This window comes from Ochotona curzoniae, unplaced genomic scaffold (genome assembly GCF_017591425.1).
Source record: "Ochotona curzoniae isolate NIBS_2020 unplaced genomic scaffold, NIBS_Ocur_1.0 contig_883, whole genome shotgun sequence".
Classification (NCBI taxonomy): Eukaryota; Metazoa; Chordata; class Mammalia; order Lagomorpha; family Ochotonidae; genus Ochotona; species Ochotona curzoniae.
The window spans coordinates 22,138,057-22,161,081 of record NW_024466599.1 but is presented as its reverse complement, the minus strand read 5'-3'; the positions used below and the strand labels follow the sequence as shown (position 1 = coordinate 22,161,081).

General features: G+C 44.9%; 1 protein-coding gene across 1 annotated transcript in view; it reads left to right on the top strand.

Moving 5' to 3' along the window:
* Nucleotides 1-23,025, top strand: part of XDH (xanthine dehydrogenase) — a 62,607-nt gene that overhangs the window by 3,070 nt on the left and 36,512 nt on the right. Inside the window, exons 2-11 of the mRNA XM_040993975.1 lie at nt 2,317-2,374; nt 3,795-3,891; nt 5,090-5,198; nt 8,501-8,627; nt 9,551-9,612; nt 17,011-17,079; nt 17,328-17,414; nt 18,766-18,907; nt 21,675-21,767; nt 22,316-22,467. Of these exons, the coding sequence (XP_040849909.1) occupies nt 2,317-2,374; nt 3,795-3,891; nt 5,090-5,198; nt 8,501-8,627; nt 9,551-9,612; nt 17,011-17,079; nt 17,328-17,414; nt 18,766-18,907; nt 21,675-21,767; nt 22,316-22,467 (996 nt within the window). The remainder of the gene's footprint in view (nt 1-2,316; nt 2,375-3,794; nt 3,892-5,089; nt 5,199-8,500; nt 8,628-9,550; nt 9,613-17,010; nt 17,080-17,327; nt 17,415-18,765; nt 18,908-21,674; nt 21,768-22,315; nt 22,468-23,025) is intronic.

The window sequence follows — 23,025 nt, the reverse complement described above, 5'->3', positions numbered from 1 at the left end:
TTATATTAATAAATATATGAAGTGTAAAATTTCCTTCTCAACCAATAGAGAGTAAGCTTCAGACATCATAACCCTTTACCTCTTAAGAATAATGATATTCTTAGTCAGCCACATTTCATTTATACAATTCAGGAAATTTAGTTTTAACATAAATGTAGTTCTTAGTAGATTTTATGCAAAATTGTTCCTGTTTTCCCAGTAGTTTCACTGATAAGCATCCGCTGCCCCAGCCCAGAGCCCAGGACTGTGCCTCATGCTGTTTGTCAAGCAAAACAGCCTGCAAGTTTCCCTTCATCTTTTGGGATGTAAATGTTTCTGGAGAAAACAGGCCAGGTGTTTTTTAGGGTGTCCCTAATTTTAAGTTTCTCTCCTACTTTCTAGTGCTGAGATCCCGAGTCAGGATTTTAAGGAGGAATACCTTGGAAGCAACGCATCTTACTCAGTGCATTTTATTGGGAGACACGTGATGTTATTTGTATCCATTCTTAGTGATGTGAGCTTTGGTCTCTTGGTGATGGTGGTGTCCTTCTTTCTTGTAAAGAAACTCTTTAAAGGACTTTTGATACTGTGTTCTGCTAGAGCGGTCTGCTTAACCTGACATTGCCTCCTCCTACCTTCCCATAAAAATGTCTTTTCCTGGATATACTTGTTGGCATTCTTTCAAAAGAGCATTCCACGGAGCAGTGGGGCAAGTTCTACAGCCATACAACAAGAGTGGTTTAGAACTTCTTGGTTGGAATTCAAGGCAGGGTAGACTACTTGTTGCCGGGGTGATATGTAAAGACTGTTCTGGGGAGATATGTGGGGTCTTTGGATGCGTAGGTAAAGGAATGACATGATCAAAGGCACAAGAGGTAGGGAAGATAAAATGTACTATCAGTGCAGTAGGAAGACTGGGACGGGGTGGGTGTTTAGGGCCATGAATAAGATGCTGCTGAAAATGCCCACATCCCTGATTAGAATGCCGGTATTGGAGTCCTGACTTGGCTTTCAGATGATGGGTCAAGCTATTGGACCTCTACCACCCAGGAGAGAGGCCTCAGCTAAATGCCTCGCCCAGCCCTGCCTGTAGTGGACATTTGTCGGGGAATGACCAGCAAATGAAAGATTTCTCTCTGTGTTTGTCTTTCTCTCTTTCCCCTTTCAGAAATAAATAAGTGTTAAAAAGACACAGAAGACAGACTTGGGAGAGAAGTGGGAGGAAGAAAAACTAAAAGTGGAGTTTGGGAATATATCGTAAAGAAAGAGGTCCGGGAACTGATTTTTTACCTGCATATGAGCAGGACCCTGGTGTGTTGCCATGTAGGCAGAGCTGTGGGAAAGGTGGAGAGTAGTGAGCTAAAAGACTCTTATTGTCATCTGCAAGAAAGGTGAAGAGTATCCTTGCTTTGTTCACTCAGGATTTTTTTCTGTAGGATGAAAAAGGGTTTCCACCTGTGAACTTTGTAATTTGGATGTTGAATAAACTGATTTTGTTACATATACACTAATTTTGTCTCCTGTTTTCCTTTAAAAAATTCAAAGGACAACTGGCAGTTTCATGAACTTTACTGAAGGTCCTATTATCTTGTACGTTACCCGATAGGATTCAGGTAGCATAATGAAAGCAGCAACAGAGCAGTCACCCGGGGGAGTGCTAAAGTTGGCTTCTGACTTTCCAGGACTTCCAGGTGTTTGGAGCTCACCCTGTTCTTCCCCTTAGAATGGCCACCACAGCTGTGGTGCATCCATGGCAGGAGTGAGCAGCCCCTTCCTGGCTGTCCTCCCTCAGCCTCTAGCATAGGAAGGTTCAAGTCAGCACAGACTCTACTTGGGGCTGGGACGCATCACCTGCCTTTTGAGAATGATTAAGACATTTCCAGGCCACTTCTGTCATCCATGGGTAGCCTGCACTACATCCTGGCCAATACTTCCATAGCTTATGTTCCAGCCAACCCCAGAGCTGGCTCCAACCCCCAGCTCTGGCTTAAGTGGGCGTTTAAACTTGCCTTCGTTTGATTTTTTTTTTTTTTTTTTTTTTTACAAATTTGAGAGGGAGAAGGTGAAGGGGAGTTCCCAAGCATTGATTTACTTCCCAAATGCCCACCAAGTCTCCAAATAGGGCTGATGTATCACCTGTGTTCTGTCATAGGTCTAGATCTGAACACTAAGAGTGTAAACATATGCACAGTCTGTTGTATGGTTCTTATGTTGAATTACCCAGACAAATGCCTTCGTTTTCATGATCACTATCTCTATCAGTTCTTGAGTGAGACGCTAAAGGAAGAAACTGAGGAAGTTTTAGTACCCTCACTATATGCTTTTCTTTTCTTGTAGGTGGTGGAGAAAAATGCAGATCCTGAAACAACTCTTTTGGCCTACCTGAGAAGAAAGTGTATCCTATCTTTGGAGTGATAGTGATGGAGAGGGGCTCACCCCCTAGGCCTTTCATTGTCCCCTAAGGACCAGAGGGTGGCTACCAACTCTACCTTGATGGAAGGTGACAAGGGGAAGGGATGTCTGAGGCAGCCATGATGTAGACACACCACCCAGCAAGGAGATAACAGACCCTGGGAGGCCTTGGAGCTGACTCTTTAGAAGGACTTGGGATGCACCTGTTCACTCAATGTGGGGAAGGCTTCTGCAAGATCTCCTAGACCTTCTGTTCTTTCAGAGTGGGAATATTTTGAGACCCCAGAATAAAACCAGCCACAGAAGAATAAAAGGAACTGCTATATAATGAGCTATTACTGTATATAGGCAGAGTTCAATGTGATTTGCATAGCTTATGTCACTTAATTCCCATAGCAACTGTGTGGAAGCATAATCCTCCCTTTATTGAAAGAGTAGGAAGTGGGGGCTGGTTACATCAAGTGTCCTGCCTTTGCTAGTGTCTTTTGGGCATATTATGTTGGAGCCTGGATGATAGCCTGGAGTCCTGTCCTGCACTTCTCATCAATGCTGGGACATCTCCAGGGGTCTGGCGTTGGGACCATCCTGACCTCTCTCAACACAACCTTCTTGCTTGCAGAGGGGTGTGACAATTGTGGGACAGCAAAGGATCCATTGATCTCCTGCAAAAGTGAGAGTTAACTCAGGTTTGCTTCTCTGCCATCACATAGCATGGGTTTAACCTGGGATGGCAGGGGAAGCTGGTGGCCTTTCGGCTTAGGAAAAGTCACAGCATGGGTAGGACAGGGCACTGTGTGGGATTCCATTCTCTCACTCATTGGCCTGGGAAGTCTGGGAAATATATTCATTCTCTAAAACTCTTGAGATGAGTTTTGATTTTAAAAAAATAAGATGGATGACAATTTTTGCATGGTTCTGATTTCAAGCTCAAAGGCCTGCAAGCCTCAGCAATTTCTTATCAAAGCAGTCAGCTACTGAAAGGGCAAAGCTCAAGGAAAGCTCAAATAGAAAGTTGGCATGAAAACATGAGTCCTGGCATCCTCTTCCTCCCCTGCCCAGAAAGAGAGAAGACTTAAGGCTGACTTCCAGAAAGAGCCTCAGGCCAGACCTGGCAGGGCTTTGGGCTGCTGCCATTGGTCTTCTTGCACCCTTGTGAAGTCTGAACTGCAGAGATCTGCATGTAACCTGAACAATCAGCAACATGAAATGTGGAGCACAGATGGGAGCCTGGTGCCTTTGCTGGCTTGTGTGGTGGGGGTGGCCCTATACTTGACCTCTGAATGAAGAGGCCTGCAGGTCAGCTGCCTCCTCACATTAAGAGTGCTGAGCACAAGTGTGGGAATGGCTGGTTCCACACACAAGGTTTAGCCTAGGAGCCATCTTTCCTTAACTTGACTTCCCAGTGGGGCTGAGCGGGACCAAGCTTGGCTGTGGAGAAGGGGGCTGTGGGGCTTGCACAGTAATGCTGTCCAAGTATGATCGTCTCCAGAACAAGATCGTGTATCCTTTGTCTGCTGGTGATGGCCTATGTGAGATCTCCTATGCAGGATCAGCTTGTGTGTGAATGAATTTGTGTGCATGAGTGTGTGAGCTCCTGGGTTTCCAAGCACGCTCGGATCATGGAATGGGGACCTGTAGAACATTCTAGCAGGTATCTTCCTGGCTTCTGGACATTAATAAGACTCTGAATTGCAGGTGGGTACAGTGACCTTTCTGAAATCCTGGCTCATATCAGTCCCATAAAATCCCTTGATAGCTGTCCATTGCTCCCAAGATAACGTCAGTTCTCTATGTTTAGCTAGCAAGGTCCTTTGCAACTTGCCCCGACTTTCCAGAGGTTACATCCTCATCCTGAGCCAGCAGTCCATTACAGCAGAGATACCTGTGTACTGTGCCACACACTTCATGGTCTTGGCATAAGCTAATCTTGTATGTCCTTTGTCCTAGGATTTCTACACCTGAGAAATGCTTACTAACTTTTCAGGACTAGGGCAAACCATGAGCTGCTGCAGCAGGCCTTGCTTGATCTTCCAACACTGAGTTTGGTGTCTCTTGCCTGAATTGGCCCCAGAGTGCCCAGCCTTCCTGAAGCACTTAGCAGAAGATGCTCAGACGCTTGTGTATGCTTGGTGCTCAATAACAATCATTGACTGTAGAAGAGCGAATGAGTGACATATAAAGGAAAAGATGAGAGACAGTTCTTTCTGAGAGATTGTCATGTACCTCATGCTCTCCATGTTCTCCCTACCTTCCTCTATAAATGGATGGGAGAAGTAGAGGTGGAGTGAATGCAGGAAAGCAAAAGGGACTGTAGATTCTGACACTGCAGAGTCCAAGGAGGGTGATCCATGGAGACAGGCGTGTACTACAAGGCTTCAACCTGCCAGAAACTCCTATCCACTGAGCCTCCAGCATCAGGCCAAGTCAGAGGCAATTGAACATAGCCTTGGTCCCCTTACTGCAGTTCTGAAGCTGAAGGAGCATGGATTCCTGACCTGTAGGATACTGGAGGAACTCAGCCTCACCTGGGCAGAGTTTCTTTTGTCCTTTGCTGGAGTCTTGGGTAATGAGGTGAGGACTCCAGTAAATGAAGCAAGAATATAAGATAGAGTAAAGACACATATAAAGTCCCACTATTTCCCCTGATCCCTGCTTTATATTGATGACCTGAATGGAATGCCTTAATCTGGGGTTCTAGCCACTTTTCTGCCAATGCCTGCCTGGCACCCATCTGCTCCTTGCACCATGTTGCTGTGACAACTGTGGAAGGAATAGGAAGCACCAAGACCAGGCTGCACCCTGTGCAGGTAAGCAAAGGAGAGAACTGTGCTCAGAAGTTCAGTCTCATGCCCACTGGGCTCATACCCAGCTCAGTGGCTAGGCAAGGTGGGGTGGATGGTTGTCACTACCTGAACTGGGGAGGTGTTATGACGTAGCCACCTCCCTATCTCCCAATGGGGGCTGTAAATTAGAAAGAGAAAGCAGCCAGGTCCCAGACTGCCTCCTGTGGCTTTTGGTGGGTGTAACATTGTGCCGGAGTCCAGCTCCAACTGAGTTTGGAACTTGAGAAGGGTGCGTGGACGAGGCACAAAGAGGAAAGAAAGATGGACCACTAGGACTTCATGATCATAATGGACAATGCACGAAAGCTGTCCGCTTTATTTATACAAAATCAGTCAAACTCTGGCTCAGACTTTCTACGTCATGGTCAATTGGGTGTTTCTAAGGATAATTCTGCCATTTGTTTTACCTAAAAACAATAGAAGTTCCTGCTACAATTATTATCCTACAACTCAATCTTGTATCACAAAGAAAAGGGGAACCTAAAGAATGAGGAAAGAATGAAACCTTGAAATACAGGTCCTTTGATTAGCAAAAGGTCAATGGGGACAGCCAAGACAGTAGGAATAATAGAAGGCCCTTTTGCAAGACATTATTATTGACATTAACCTCCAAGCTCATATTGAATAAAAGGCCAACCTCACAGTAGCAAACAATGCCTGGATGGATTAGAATTCTTCCACAGGGTGGTCCGGTGTCCATGCAAAAGAAGGTGGAACTGCATTCAGGTGGTTGTAGAAACGTCCGCTGGGCCCTGCCAAACAGTGGGAAGTTCCTTGTGGCCCTGCCTGCAATGGAACAATACTCTTCACACCTTCGTGTCCCCCACATCCACTGCACGGACACCAACAACATTGCATGATCCCAAGAGAACTAAGAGGTCAGCTGGGTCAGGTGGTCAAGGAACAGGTGCAGGGGATCAGAACACTTCCTGGAAAAATGGGAACAGACAGGAGCAGAGCACTGTGGGTAGGGAAGACCACCTCCCCTAGGGCCTTGGGTATGGGAGAAACTGAGGAAGGAGCTGTTTGGGAGTCACAATCATAAAGGGTGTCAGATCCAGGCCTTTGTCAGGAAACCTTGCCCTCGCGGGGACCCCTCTTTCCCCAGCCCCAATAGCACCAGCTGGTGCTACTCCTCAGGAGGAGCACCTTAGAGCAGTCAGTGATGTCACAGCAGGGTGGTGCTTCCTCTCTTAGATTGGTGTTTTTGTCGGGGAAGAGACAATTACTAAACTTGTCTAACCTGCAGAAGGAATCAGAAAGCTAATTAGGGCTTGTCCTTTTATTTGAAGCTAATGTGTGAGTGGTTGAAAAGCAATTACATCTGTGTGAGTAGTCTAGAACCCTCCCTTTCCCATGGTACAGCTCTTGTTCTGACTGTACTACGACTCCAAGTAATCTATTGAGCCAGATCCCACTTGCTGTCTGTTTCTGTTGTTCTTTCAGTTTCTGTGGCACTCCACTTTCCTAGTCTTCCTCCTAGTGGCACGTCAGGGTCCTGTGCTGGACTGTCTGATCCAGTCGCTGTGACAGTGCCTGGACTCTGACCTCATTGATGTCCTTACTTCATCCTCATGCTCTCCTGGAGTGAGTCTCACACCTTCAACCTTGACTCCTCTTCAGAAGCTGGATTCCTATTTCCAACAGCTTATTGAGCATCATTGTACAAACATGAAATCTCAGTCTTAACACAACTCTATCTTCACTCATTAACTTCTTTCTTTCCCAGTTTCCATGTATCTAACTTAATGACAGAACCACCTGTCCAAATACTCAAGACAAAGATCGAGGAGCTATCTTTAAATATTATTTTTCTTACCCATCACACTCCACCCACCCATAGGTAGGGTTCATTCTACCTCTAAAACCTACAATGGCACTTTATTTCCCATTACTGATACTTGGTCCAAGCTACCAAACCCTTCGCCTGGTTCATTATGATAGTTTGATCCAACATTTCCATTTGTGTTCCCTATAGCCCATTCTCCATCCAGCAGCCAGCATGGGTGTGGAGAAGCATCAGTTATGTCACAAAACTTCCTGTGGAAGATTCCAGAATGGTTTCTCATTACACCCAGGAGAAAATTCAGGATCTCTACCCTGACTTGTGAAAAGAAGCGTTCCCCACCAAGCTCCGTTGGCCCCACAGGTTCTGCCCGCAGTCTAACCTGCCAGGCTCATTCTGTCCTCAGAGTCTTCTCACTCGCTGTTCTTTCTGCCTATTACTTGCTCCTCTCTGGTCCAAATCGTGTCATTAAATTCAGTTTAACTGTGCTGTTCTCAGAGAGACCTTTTCTGACTGTTCAGCACAGCCCAAGCTTGTTGGATCATGTCATTCTGTGCAAATTGTCTCCTTAGCACTGATTTTTACCTGCCATTGCCTTGTTCATTTTTTTGTCAGTATTTCTTCCAATCAAAGAAGTGCTTTCTGAGACCAGAGACCTCGTTTCTCCTTTTCATTGCTCTGTACCCACTGTCTTACCAGATGTGCTGCATAGCTGGTTTTCAGTAAATAAAAAAATTAAGGAATCTACATTTACTAAATTTGAAGAAAGACTTCCCAGAGACGAAAATAAGAAACATTATGGATGAGAACCCACTTGTGAAAAAAAGTAGTAGTAGTCGTTGTTGTTGTTGCCTTCTGCCCTTAACTGACAATTCTCTGACATTCAGTGCATCTATTAAAGTTAATTTGACACATTTCCTGATTTGTGTGTCAACACTGGGCTTTGACGATTGCCTTCATGTAAGAATGCAGGAATGCAGAAGTGCTATAGCTTGGAATAAAATGTATTCTGTGGGTCCTTCCTAAATGCTGGATGAGTTAGAGTGCAGAGTAGCATACATAATTCAAGAATCAACATGCAACTCTTTTTTCCATTTGTCACATGTGGTCTGGGGTAAATCTGAATTCTCTGAGTCTGTTTCTTCTGCTTTCCTTGAGGGTGTGAGAGTTAGAGGGTTCCTTGTGCCTGTAACTGTCACTGTTGTTTAAGGGGACCTTCTACTAATCTCTAGAGCTGGTTGACTACCAGCTATCTGACAAATACAATGCTTAGGGATTTACATGAATTCTAATAAAATCTATACCAAGGCTCTAGAGGTGAGCACTAGAATGGTCTCCATAACACAGAGCAGGGACCTATGGCTCAGAGAGGTGGGCTGGCCACTGGCTCTCAGTGCCCCTGGAGGGGCTGGACTGAATCCCGCAGGATTGAAGAGGGAGGTTTTATCAACACAGTGTTTATGCCTTCTGTCCCTTTTAGGAAAGAATTGCCAAAAGCCATGGATCCCAGTGTGGGTTTTGCACGCCTGGCATCGTCATGAGCATGTACACGCTGCTCCGGAACCAGCCTGAGCCCACTATTGAGGAAATTGAAAATGCCTTCCAAGGTACCCACTCCCCCTCTCCCTCCTGGAGGGGCAATGGCAAAAAAAAGTGCCCTGTGGGGGTCAGGACAGGACAGGGCAGTGTGATGTGACAGTAGGAGTGGGTGAGGGCTATGAGGAGTGGCTCTTCAAGAGACAGGCTTAGCTACCTCAATGTCATAGGTGGGCCCTACAAGAGAGCTTGTCTTGTCTTTGTTGGGAGGATTCATGTTCAGTTTGGAAGCATCTTAGGATGCCTGATCTCCCTAGTGTGTTCACTCGTTCTTCTCCAGCATGGGGCTGGGCTTGGTGATTGGCAGCTGGCACAAGAAATCCTGTGGGGACTCCACAGAGGCTAGTGGTACAGCTTCCTTCCCTCTCACCTTCTTCCAGAATGGGATTTTGTAGGGCCAAACCCATGCATTGGGAAAGTGGCCAGGATTCTGTGGTACTGACTGGGACTGGATTCCCATTTTGCTTCCTGTGAACGGGCCTTGGAGCCAATACCATGTGCCTACCTCTCTGAATTGAATAGAGAAGGCTGTCCATCCATGTCCCATTTCAGTCTATCATTTATTCAATCATTTATTTGGAATCCTATTTTGGTTAGACACTACACGAGATGCAACAGACATAGCTTGGTTGTTACTCTGAAAGGAAACCATCAGATTGTTTGATAAGCTCACTGGCAGAGTCATGATCAGAGATACCATATAAGTCCTTAGGAGAGACTCCCAGCACAGCCTGTGTAGTCTAGGATGGCTTCCTGAAGGAAACCATCATACAGACTTTGGAGTAAGGAAGAAGAAAAAGACCCGCCAGGCAGAATAAGTAGAACATGTGAAGGCAGAGTGGGAAAGGGAGCAGCCAGCTGGGAGAAAAGTCCCAAACCTTTCACCCGCCCCAGGAACCTGCACTGATGTCACAGCTTTGTCCTTGGCCCGTAGGAAACTTGTGCCGCTGCACAGGCTACAGACCCATTCTACAAGGCTTCCGGACTTTTGCCCAGGTAAGTGGAGGCCTTAGCACTGCTTATGAATCACACTCGGGAGGGATGCCAAGGGTCTCTGGTCACAGATGGCCAGCTACTGTGTTCTGCAGGGTAGTGGTATCTGCCATTCCTTTGCAGGGAGGGGTTCATAACCACAGCAAGGGGCTTTCACCTGCTTCCTGGAGGAGCACAATGCCTTAGAACTGGTTTCCTTGGTGCTTTCAGGCTTGGCAGTTTCCCTAGGAGAGAGGCAAACACAACTTGTGGCCCAGGTGCTGAACCTGGCATTTAATAACAACCCAGCTGTGCTCAGCACATGTGCCCCCCCTCCCCCTTCTCCAAGCTGCCTTCTGCAATTGGCACTTGACTGGGTTTATGAAACTGAGGATTATCTGTCCAGATAGTTTGGACTATGCTCATATAATCCCCTGTGAGAAACCACAGCTGAGAGTGTAGGTGTTGATTACATGGCTCCATACACCTGTCACCTGGTAAGAGGACAGAGAGCTGGCCTTCCCCTCCCTGGTTTAATCCTCTTTTATTCTCCCTGATTCTTCAATTGGGTTGAATTAATCCCAGCTGCAATTAAACCATCATCATACATGTGATTCTGGATCCAGAGGAGAATTATAGGTGCTTTTGACTCACCATTAGGGTTGTATTGTATCCAAATAAGCCAGTACAGACAGCATGGGTGGAGATGGAGGTGAAACCTTAGAAGAGTAGAAGCCATCAGACCCAGGGGATGTGCTCTTGATGAAGAATTGGGAGGTATGGAATTAGATGAAAATGATTGAAGGTACAAATTTAGAATCTTCAGAACCAGGTTCAAGGCTTTTTGTATCACTTAATGGATGAATGACCCTCAGCAAATTTTCTTGTTTCTCAAATGGGCATTACAATAGTACATACCTCACATACCTTACAGTATTTGTGAACAATAAATACTTCTTACAAAACTTTTAGAACAGTGCCCAAGACCTGTTACGTATTAAATTAATGGCACCAGTAAATGATGATGCTGTTACATTTCTTCCATTACCATCATATGACCTTCATGAATTTCTCAGGCCTCCTTGACAACCAGCTATTGTTCACCTTGCCTTATTACATCAGATCCTACACAAAGGGGCACAGTCTGAATGGTCCCCATGGTTTCTCTGAAGAGAAGCACACTGCAGCAGGTAGTTCATGCTCCTTCCCAGGGCCTGACTTGAGCCACATGGCAAAGGCTCCTGAGCACACTGCACAGCAGCAGTCTCTCAGTCCGGCAGCTTGATGGTGGAGAACAGAGAGAGGCCAAGAGCAGCAGCATGCAGCCAGAGTGCTCGCGGCAGGAAGGCGGTCAGACTCCCAAGCATGATACTCACTGAAGCCCTGGCGCTTTGTCAGAGCCCTTTCACTCTAAGTTTACACATACTTCTAAAACACTTGGTATTCAGGCTTCTCACCTAAGTGCACTCCAGAAAAGAGTAAGGAGTGTCTGTTAGAGGCAGTTGCATGGTTCACAGCCAGCAGCAAGAAAGGAAATGGAGATATCTTGGCAAATACGCCCAGTAGGTCTTCAGGTTTCTGATCTGGCACATCAGGGGCTGAGAAGTTTTCATTCCATTCTCACCTTGAGTAAACAGCTAACCAAACTTGAAACGTCAATAGCTCTTTTGCAAGCCATTAGAGAAGTCCATCACAGCACAGACCACGGACCTCTCAGTGGAGAAGGACAGACAGTTACAGGGAATCACAGTATCCTGGAACAGAACCAGGCAAACAGAAAGGCCTGTACAACAGGTGACAGATTGCTGAAGAGTCAAAGCAAGTACACAATAAAGTTCAAACTCCAGAGCAATCCACTGTTGGAGGGCAGTTTCCTTACAGTTTTGAGAGTTGATTTCCAGAAGCTCTCTCAGGTCCTAACTGTTTATACTGGAGTGAGGTCCCTTCATGCTTCGGGTAGGGAGAAGAAAAAAATGCACCAGAGTAAGTCTAGCCCTCTAGAGGAACCATTTTACCAGAGCCTAAGCTTTTGAGATTATCTCCAATCTCAGTCTACCTGCAGGAAGGGAAATGAATTAGCCCAGTCCTCTCACCTCCCCAGCTACTCTGTCACACCTAAGGCAGGAAAAATACCAACCTGAGAGATAGCCTGCTTCACTATCTAGCAAGTATAGCTCTCCTAACCCTTGGCCTATAGGGCACTCCCTTCCCCCTACACTGTATAAAACCTTATTGAAGGCCTATCTATGGCAGTTTCTTTTGTCTAATATATAATATTTGTCTTTCAACAAAAAATGACAAGGCATACTCAAAGATAAACACAATTAGAAGAGGTTGGACAAAGCAAAATCAGAGTCAGACATGAAGGGATATTGTAACTATCAAGGTAGGAATTTTAAAATCCTTTAATTAAGGGTTTTAATGGATAAAGTAGTCAGTGCTTTATCATATGGATGGGTATGTAAGTCCAGAGGTGAAATTTCTAAGACATAATAATAAAGAAACACAAGGGACTAAGATACCATAACAAAATGAAGACTGCCTCTTTGGATTCGTTAGTAGACTGGAAATAGCTGAGGAAAAAGTTTGAGCCCTAGCATATGACCATGGGGACCTCCCAAACCAAAAATCGGAGAGAAAAAAAAGAGTGAATTTAAAAACAGCATATAAAATTCAACAACTGGGGTACAACAATAAATCTAACATATTTTTGGTGAGTACCAGAAGCAGAAGGAAGAGAGAAGTGAACAAAATAATATTAAAGGTAATAACGCCTGAGGATATCCCAAACCATACAGCCACAGGAGTTCAAGGAATACCAACTTGGATAAGGACCAAATATTAAAAAAATTTTTTTGACATAAAAATGTTATATTCTAGCCTAAGAAAATCAAAGATAAAGGCTATAATCTTATAAAAGAAAGTCAGAAGAACGCCAGGGAAAGAAAGATATGATTTACAGCTTCCTAGAAAGCACACAAGCACAGAGAATGGAGTGAAAGATTTAAAGCATCCAGAGAAAAAAGGGCCATAGAATTCTATATCCTGTGCATCATTCATAACTGAATGAGGCATAAATACTTCCTTGGACAAAGATTGAGGAAACTTGTGTCTAATAGACCTTGCTTGCAAGAATTGTTGGTTAAGTTTTTTGGAGACAAAGAAAGTAATATAGATTAAAAACCTGAATCTACGTGAAGAGAAAGCATCACAGAATGAATAAGCAAAGGCAAATTTAAAACTTATTTTATTACTCTCATTTGTTTTAATAGATAGCAGTCTGTTCAAAGTAGTAATAGCAATAATGCATTTGATTATGTGTGCATATATACTCATATCTATATACCACTGCTAAGAATAGCCATAAAAAAGTATAATTGATAAGGAAAGAAATGGCAGCACATTCAATGTCCAATTTTAAAGCAAAAGGAAAATTTATAAAAGACAAAAATAGGAATAAAGACAGAATAACAAATAGTAAACAGTAACTAATTCAACCATACCAAGAATCACTTTTTAAGTGCTTACATAATTTTTTAAAGTTTTATTTATTTATCTAGAAAGCAAAGTTACAGAGAGAGTGAGTGAGAGAAAGAGAGAGAGACCTTCTGTATATTGATTTACTCTTTATTGGCCACAATGGCCAGGTTAGGCCAACCTACAGCCAGGATCCTGTAACTCCGTCTGAGTTTTCCTCCATTGGTGGCAGAGGATCAACATTTGGACAGTCTTCTGGTGCTTTGTCAAGTGCATTAGCAGGAAGCTGGATGAGATGTGGAGCAACTAGGATTTGAACCAGGGCTTAAATGGGAGGCTGACATTGCAGATGACAGTAAAACATCTTTGTGAGAAAAATCACAAAACTGATGAGTGAAATTAAAGAACTACATAAATAAATTTTTAAAATTCAATATTATCAAGATGTCAATTCTATCAGCATAACCCATAGATTTAACATAATCCCAAGTAAAATCCCAGCATATTATTTTAATGTTGAAAAGCTGATTCTATAGTTTATGTAGAGAGAGAGAAGATCCAAAATAGCCAGTTTGCAATTGATAGAGGTTGAAACTGGAGATCCGACACTACCCAATTTAAAGACTTGTTGTAAAGCTACAATTATTGTGACACTGTGGTATTGGTGAAAGAACAGAAAAATAGATCAACAAAACAGAATAAAAAGTTCAGAAGTAACCAAATAATCTCCCATAAATATACTGAACTGATCTTTGACAAAGGAGCAAAGACTCATAAAGCAAAGGTATTCCTTTTTTTTTTTTAACACATTGGTGTTAGAACAACCAGACATGCACATGCAAAACAGTGGATCTAAGACTCAGTTTTTATATCCTTCCCCAAAATCTACTCAAGGCACTGGCATTGAGATGTAGTGGGCTAATTAAGCCTTCATCTGTGACTTTGGCATCCCATGATAAACCCAGATGAAGCACCTGGCTTTTGCCTGCTCTAGCTCTGGCCATTGAGGCCATGTGGGGGAGTGAACCAAATGGTGCAAGATTCTCTCTCTCTGTCTCTCATTCTGCCTTTCAATTAAAATTTTTTTAAAAAGCTTAACAGAATGAACAAAAAATTCACTCATATTTGATCATAGAGGTAATCATAAAATACAGCAGTATAAAAAAATCCACCAAAAAAAAAATCACAGGAGAAATTCTAAATGACCTTGGATATGGAGATAAGTGTTTAGATACAACAACCAAAAGCAAGAAATGAATACTTGAGGAGATGGACTTCCATAAAACGAATTTTTTTCCTCTGTAAAACATAATGTCAAGAACGTTAGCAAAGCAGCTACAGCTGGGAGAAAATATTTGCAAAAGACACATATACTAAATAAGTTCTTAAAACTTGGCAGTAAGACAGTGGAAAACCTGATTTCAAAAAAATAGGCCAAAGACCTATACTGAGAGCACAGCAGTGAGGCAAGTATTCATACGAAGGATTGGACATCTTATGTCATGAAGGAATTGCAAACTGACAATGAGATACTACTCACCTAGGTAGATGACCAAATTCAAAACGCTAGCACTGTCACAAGCTAGAATGGATCTGGCTAGACAGGATCTCTCACTCGTGGTGGATAGCGACTCGAAGACAGCTTGGCAGCTTCTTACAAAGCTAAGTCTGCCCTTTTGTATGATCCAGTAATTGCCATCTCTGGTATTTACCCAAAGGAGTTGAAAACATACACATATAAAAACACATGCAGAGTGCAGCAACTCCATTCTTCGTTGTTAAAACCTAGCAGTGATGAAGATGTCTCCCAGTTGTCCTCCAGATACATAAACTGTACTGCTTGAAGCAATGGAGTAGTATTCAGTAAAAGAAGTGAATTATGAAGCCAGAGAAAGACAAGAATGAAACTGAAACACATATGCAGATACTTTTTAAAACTTCATGGAAAATGGGATTAAAGAGAACTCATGGTGGTACAAATGAAACTTTGAAATTCATACATAATTACACAAGATACAGTTTCAAGAACTCTTTGAAGCCCCTGCTTACATGTATGGATTTCAGAAATTATTGCCTTGGAATAAATTCTGTTATGAAGAAGAAACAGCCAATATGTAAAGAATTCCTATTGCATGATACCAGCTAAATAGCATTCTATAGAAGGTAAAATCTTGGAGGTGAGGATAATGGTTGACAATATTAATGGGGAGGAAGAGTAGAGAGGGAATGGTTTTCCTTCTGTAAGAGAGGACTGTGGGGACACACTTGGTTAGACGATCGTCAAGGCCTACAGATGGGACATGGAGAGTGGGTCCTCATAAACACTGTGCACAGGAGGGGGTGATGATGCTCAAAGCAGGTTCATCAATTGTAGAAAATGTAAAATTCTGTTGCAAATGTCACCAGTAATAATGCTGTATTGGGGAAAGAAGTATTTGGGAATATCTCTGTGTATCTTCCATTCAGGTTTTATGTGAATCTCCAACTGTGAAATGTTATTTTCTTCAAAAAAGTATACAAACCCAGAACTCTGAGCTTATTTTGTAAAGTGCAAGCTGAGTAGTATGGGGATGGGAAAAAAAATTCAGTCTTATCCAACCTTGGCAGGCCTCATAGAAGTGATGCACTCGCTATGGCATGTTACAATCAGCCTGTCAAGGAATTATCAAGAACAAAGATCCAAGCTGTGCTGGGCTAGCGTTTTAATTATCTGGAACATGTACTTGTGTGAAGCATGACCTTCCTCAGGAAGGTGAGTAAGGCAGATGCCTTACTATGCCATAGTGCTCCTCCCTTCCTGGATATAGCCCATGTCACTCCTTTTCTAAGAATGATGGGAAAGGGGGAACTAAGGAGCATCTCTCCCCATCTCCCTTCTTCCCTGCTTTCCTAAACAGTGGGGAAAAGAGCAAGGTGGCAGAGGGCAGGTCAGTGTGGAAGAGAGGTCTAGAATGCAGTGGTGACACGGAGTGGTCTGTATACAGAGCCATATATGATGTCATCATCACCTGTCTGTGGTTGCAGGTTCTCACTTTCTTGGGAAGGGTAGTGGGTTATGGGGCATATCCTTTGGGAATTATATGAAGTTGTGTGTCCCATTTTTCACATGCAGAAGGTTGCTTGCAGCCTGCTCCCCCAGCAATCGTTACCACAGAAACATACCTGTAAGTTCTCCCCACTTGTGTATCTTGGCATGACTCCTTGATGCCCGAGTGTCTGTAGAAGCCCTTAGCTGCAACTCCTGTTCCTGGAGGCATATCAGTGATGAACAAACCCCCACTCTGCAATTGCGTGGTTCTGGGTCTGTAATGCTAGGTTTTATTCTTGCTCTTCCCTTGGCTTCTGAGAGGTCCTGAGCAAGTCTGTTCTCAGAGGTTATAGCTGATTCACTGCACACTTTATCCAGAAGAGGCTCATAGCCTGAAGTGAAGAGTGTCATCTCAGGGTCCTTCATTCCATCCATAGTGGGGAAGCTATTGGAGGCACTGGCTACTGAACATCTCTGATCTAGCATCAGTCCTGGGCATCTCTGGAAGGATCCCATACAAAGCCCAGCCTGGGAGGCAGCCAGCCAAGCCTCATGCAATAGGATGATCTAGAAGTAGAGTCTCTTCAGACCAGAGATAACCAAAACAAATATCTCTCCTAGACAGTCACTAAGAAAGTGGCCCTGAAGAAGGAGAGTGGACAGTGATGCAGTTTGATGAAGGAGGGCCCAGCTTGCATGAGGAAATGTCGCTGGTGCTCCTACTCATTTATCCATAGGTCATACTTTTATTAAGTAACAGGGAAGTTGTTAGGGTTAGGTTTCCATTCCCAGTGTGAAGTCTCTGCTCCCCACATTGTTGCTGGGCCATGCATCGGAGAGAGGTATTCATGACTGAGGTTCCCAGCTTTCTGTGAAAAATCATTGCAACTGTTCTTACGTGAATGTCATCTCTCTAGGATGGAGGGTGCTGTGGAGGAAGTGGAGGCAACCCAAACTGCTGCATGAACCAGAAAAAAGACCAAATGGTGAGTGGGCCCATTCTCTCTTGGAGGGCTGGGGTTGATGCACTTACTCCACGCCTTGGCCTTATGGCTGAAAGAGGAAACTATCTAGGGCCTCTGGCAGGATCTTCCTGCACCTGATTCTCAGAAGCTACTGACCCCTGCCACAGCCTGCCAGGGCTGTGAATGTATTTGGAGAAAGGCAAGGTCAGGCCTGCCTGGCACATTAAAGGAGAAGATGTTTTGCCACCTATCTGTTCTCTTTGCTGCAGGTCACTCTCTCTCCATCTTTGTTCAAACCAGAGGAGTTCACACCCTTGGATCCAACCCAGGAGCCCATCTTCCCCCCAGAGTTGCTGGTAGGTGATGTCACAGGGGAAGACCTAGCCAAGTCTTGGGATGCCGTGGTTGAGTCCCTGGGAAGCTGCTTCACTTTTATGCTCTCTGGGAACTTTGTATCTCTCTTGTGCTGTGGATTTCAACTTAAGTCTTCCTTCCTTTTTTTTTTCCTGTTTATTTGCATTTACTGAAAGGCAGAAAAAGAGAGAGGGAAGGAAGGAGGGAGCAGGAAGAGGGGGAAAGAGAGATAGAGAGAGAACTTTTTTCTGTTCTTTTGGATTTATTCCCCAAATGCTGGCAAAAGCCAAAGTTAGACTAGGTTGAAGGCAAGAACCAGAGACTCAATCCAGGACTCCCACGTGAGTGGTAAGGACCCAAGTGCTGAGCCATCACCTGCTACTTTCCAGGGTGCACTTTAGCAGGGAGCTGGAGTTGGAAGTAGAGCTGGAACTCCAACTCAATGACATGGGATCATCTCGATCAGTTTACCTGCTACACTCTTCTTTTTACTGACACCTCTACAAGGTCATTTCCTTCTGTTACATATTCCCACAGTAAAGCATATGTCCCTCACACATTCCACACTTAACAGTTACCAATCTGATAACTGCATTCTTTGCTAGATTATAGCTCCATACAGACAGGGATTGGGTCTCACCTGTACACAATATGGAAATAGCAAGCAAGCCATAGCTATTTCTTGGCCTGGCACCATCCAATATATTAAGTCTAGCCATATGTTCTGTTCTGTACAAGCAGTCCTTGTATTTAAAATCAAAACAAGAAAGAGTTATGTTCGAAGGACATGACCCATGGCTTCAGTTTCTGTATTAAGGATACTTCCTTACACTCATTTTCTCATTTCCCTCTAAACATGTGTGATAAGGTAAGTTAGGACACTGAGAGTTTGGTAAGTGCACATTTCTTGAGGGTATAGAGCTTAAGTGAGCTGCTGCTAGACTCCAAGGCATAGAGAACAGCTTTGCATATCATCTCCTAGACTGTGAAGCTTTGAAGCCACCACCAGCTTGAGTTTGGGACATTTATTGTCTCCCTGAATACATCAGCCAGCCCTCTCATATATTCTGTTCTGACATTCATCCTTCCTGACCTGTCTCTCCTCGCAGCGTTCCCACTGTTAGAAACCAGGGCTCCCAGTCATTCTGGTGGCAGGTGACTCCCAGCAGGACAGCCTGATGGAGCTCCTGTCTCCACCATGTCAGTTCTTTCCTCTGCCTTCCCATGCATAGACATCTGATTTCACTGGTAAACAAGTCAAGGAAGAAGCTAACCACATAGCACTAATCAATTTATCAGGGGGAATTGCCATTCCTGCAGAAGGCAGTGCGGTAAGAGAATGATATTTTCTAGAGGCTGAAGGACACTCCCCAGAGGCAGTTGCGTTTTGAAGGGGAGCGTGTGACCTGGATCCAGGCCTCAACTCTTGGGGAGCTGCTAGACCTCAAAGCTCAACACCCTGATGCCAAACTTGTGGTGGGGAACACAGAGATTGGTAAGAGTCCTGGGATAACCTTGTTCCCATCTGTCCTGCCTCCTCCTACCCCTGTCCCACTGAATCTCCATAGGATACCATTAAAAGACCCTGAACACTTGGATTCCTGCAAGAACAATGCTTTGCGGTCCCAAACACTTGGTTCAACCACTGGCTGGTTGTGTGTACTCAAAATTACTCATCCTCCTTTGCTCTTATTTTCCCATACCTTAAAGGAGGACAACCAGAAGTCTACCAAGGGTTGCTTTGGGTAGTTGGTTAGATCCCTGCATACTTGTTGGCATCTCTGTTAACCTTTCTAGCTAACAAGCTAGGAGCCAGGTGCTCTGGAAAGGGTGAGACGCAAAGATCACCCAGATCCTGCATAGTCCCTCAAGGCTCCTGGTCTAAGTTGGGGGAGAAAAGGAAAAGTGGGTGAAGCATTCAGGACAGTGTCCAAGGGATGCTGGAGGCTCCATATATGCTGCTATTTCTCCCTTTCCTGCCCCTCTTGAGATATCTAGAGAAGATGCCTAAGTGTAACTATCTTTGTGTTGCCTAAGACCCGGGCACTTGCCTGTTGGTGCCACTACCTGGGATGTGAGGCTCATGAGAGCTGAACAGGGAGGCTCTAAATATGCAGCTCTCAGCCTTGGGGACTTTAAGGGGTAAGGAATGATGGCACAAGGACCTTGGTCCCTGCTACTCCCTTCCCCATTTCTAAACCTTGTTTGGCCTGTTCCTAATTTGTGTTGTCCCCGGAGAAGACCATGGCATGATGGGGGTCTCTCTTAGATGACTGTGGTTTAGGAACATGACAAGCTTCAAAGCAGTCAAGATCAGCTTGCAGTACAGTCCTGGCTCTGATTCCCAAAGGAATCTCCTATATCTTGGGTTCTCAGTGGGTGTTAAACCACCAAGGGGAGGGTCTGGCTTGGTATGACTTGGTTTAGTGCTGCTGAGAAGCTGGTCCTTGCCCTTGTATGCATAGATGCAGTAGACTCCAGTCACAGTTGGTGTTACATTAGGGTGGTCAGGTGCCCTGAGATATGACTTCAGTGATGGATCTTGGTGGCTCTGGCTTAATAGGACTCATGGCCCTAGGTTCCAGGGGATAGCATGACAGCATGACTCTTGGGACAATCTTTGACATCTGACATATTTCTTGCCATGAGTGGCATCTAGTTGGGCTCTAAGAGGATTTCACAAGGACTTTGTATGCTCCACAGTCAGAGCCAGTTTCAAAGAGCATATCCATTTGCTCCTCTCTTACATGACACTCAATAGTTTGGCCCCTGATGATGAGTATAGGGTCTTGATGCAAGGTGGGCAGGAAAAGATATCAGCAACATCAAACATTAGCCTTTCTGCTTCTTGTCAGCCTTGGTCCTGGTAGCTGGTACTCAGCTGGGCTACCTTCCAGAAGTCCTTAATATAAGAGGTACTGGTGTGGGAGGGAGCACAAGGGCAGTTTTTTAAAAAAGAGTTATTTATTTTTATTGGAAAATCGGATATACAGAGAGGAGGAGAGACAGAGAGGAAGATCTTCTGTCCAATGGTTCACTCCCCAAGTGGCTGCAATGGCTGGAGCTGAGCCATTCTGAAGCCAGGAGCTTCTTCTGGGTCTCCCACGTGGGTGCAGAGTCCCAAGGTTTTGGGCTGTCCTCGACTGCTTTCACAGGCCACAGGCAGGGAGCTGGATGAAAAGCGGGGCTACCGGAATTAGAACCAGCACCCATATGGGATCCTGGGCATGCATGGCGAGAACCTTAACTACTATGCTATTGCTCCGGGTCCAAGGGCAGTTTTTTTTAACCTTTCCTATCCACGGCTTGTCATGTGGGCCGGGGGAAGCTCTTTTTAAAGTTTTAATATTTATTTATTTATTTTATTGGAATGTGAGATTTACAGAGAGAAGGAGAAGCAGAGAGAATGATCTTTGATCTGTTGGTTCACTCCCCAAATGACGACAACGGCCAGAGCTAAGACAATATGAAGCTAGCAGCCAGGGTGTTCTCTACTGCTTTCCCAGGACACAAGCAGGGAGCTGGATGGGAAATGGTGCAGCTGAGACATAAACTGGCATCTATATGGGATTCTGGCATGTACACTGCAAGGATTTAACCACTGAGCCATTGCATCAGGCACCGAAGGAGGTTTTAAGAGCACAGTAGCCTTAACTTAGCAGAGTTTTCTAACTTGATGAGCCTGGAAGGACAGAAAGTTGGCTTTGCAGAGCCAGGCATAGGGAAGCGCTGGATTGCAAGCACTGGAGGGCTCCTCAAAGTCTTTTCTCACTCTCATTTGCCTTTTTTGTATTTGTGTTAGACGTTCCTGTTTTTCTGTTCTACCCCAATATTGAAATGTGCCTATTCTTAGCTGTCAGAGCTGATCAAGCTATTTACTTTCTCTGTGCTTCAATTTCTCCATAGAAAACCCTGGCATCTTGTAAGATTGTTATGAAGATTAAGATTTAGTAAAAAGTGCTTTAGGAGAGTTTCTGGCTCGTTTTAGTATCCCATGTATGTTTGAATTTGTTTTCTTTAAATTTGGTTTGGTTTTTGTTGGGAGGGGTGAGTTTGAGAAAGACACAGGCTGCCAGGGCTGGCATTTGAAGCCTGTGCCTTATCCCATCACCTTGCCCACTGCATTGCTTAACTGCACGACATGCATGGGCCACACTGTGGCTGCGTTGTGTCATTCTGTGTGTGATGGCGGGATCACTGCTGGGGTCTGGGCCGGCGAGACCACAGTTGACCTACAACTCAGGCATCTCGTGTTGCTCCAGGCATTGAGATGAAGTTTAAGAACATGCTGTACCCTCTGATTGTCTGCCCAGCCTGGATTCCCGAGCTGAACTCTGTGGAACACGGGCCTGAGGGTAAGGGACCACAGAAGGGCTGGGTTGCTTGCCAATGGTGTGTCATGGATAGTGGGTGGCATGGGGCCAGGAGGCCTCTCCTGGAGCTAGCCTTATATGAGGGGTGGGGGTGACCAGGCAAGAGGGGCTACTTTCATTGCCTGTCCTCTACCAAGCATCCATGGTGGGTGCCAACAGGAAGAAGGCCGGGAAGGTTTCCAGTAGCTGTCCCTGGTCCTGATTATGCACTGGGCTTGCTTGGAGGGGCCAGTGGGGAACTGGGGGAGACTAGGATTTGGGGACTTTTCAGAACAACTCCAGGGCTTCAGTCCCAAATATGCTGCTTTAATGAGTTGAGAAACACCAATTTAGAGGAAAGGGCATCTGTTGTAGAACCAAATCCTGATTCTTTTATTCATGTGCAGCATCAGTCAAAACATTTAGCTCCTCTGGGTTGTTATGTCCTGACTCACATAAAATCGGAGTCCTGGTTCAGTCTTGCCTGGGTAGCTGCACAGCTTCTTGGCTGCTGCCAAGGGGCAGCTCTTATCCTGATTGTGTCTTCCCAGGCATCACCTTTGGAGCCGCTTGCCCCCTGAGTTCTGTGGAAAAGATCCTGGTTGATGCAGTTGCTAATCTGCCTGTCCAAAAAACAGAGGTGTTCAGGGGTGTCCTGGAACAACTGCGTTGGTTTGCAGGGAAGCAGGTCAAGTCGGTGGCGGTAAGTCTCTGCCCAGGGGTAAAGGAAGCCCGTAGACACAGAAGGCAGGATGATGCTGGCCCCAGCTGCAAGCTGTCACCTGCTTCTGCCCAACCCAACATTTTACTGTTGAGAATTTGGAAAGCTTGTTAAAATGCAGATTCCTGGGCCCTGCCCCTAAGATTCTGACTCAGCAAGTATGGGATGGAGCCCAGGAGTCAGTTTTAACAAGCCCCCTGAATGCTTCTCAAAATGGTGGCTTTGTGGGCCACTCTGAGACCTGTGCTTAGTGACTCAATCTTTATCTGTGAAGTTGGAGGGAAACAGCTTCCTGATTTCTTTTGCATGAAATTGGCTGAGGTTCTTAAGAACTGAGTAGAGATATGTTAGGGGGATGCCAGATTTGGGAGGAGGGTTGCTTTCAGGCTGTGGGGGAGAAGCAAAGCCCCGCACTCTGCCCCCAGAAGAAAAGGGGACCCTTAGACATGTCCCCCAGTCCCATAAATTCCTACTTTGCAAGTAGGGGTGCTCACACTCCCCTGCTTTACAAGGTTCACAGCAGTTTATGATGTGGAAAGG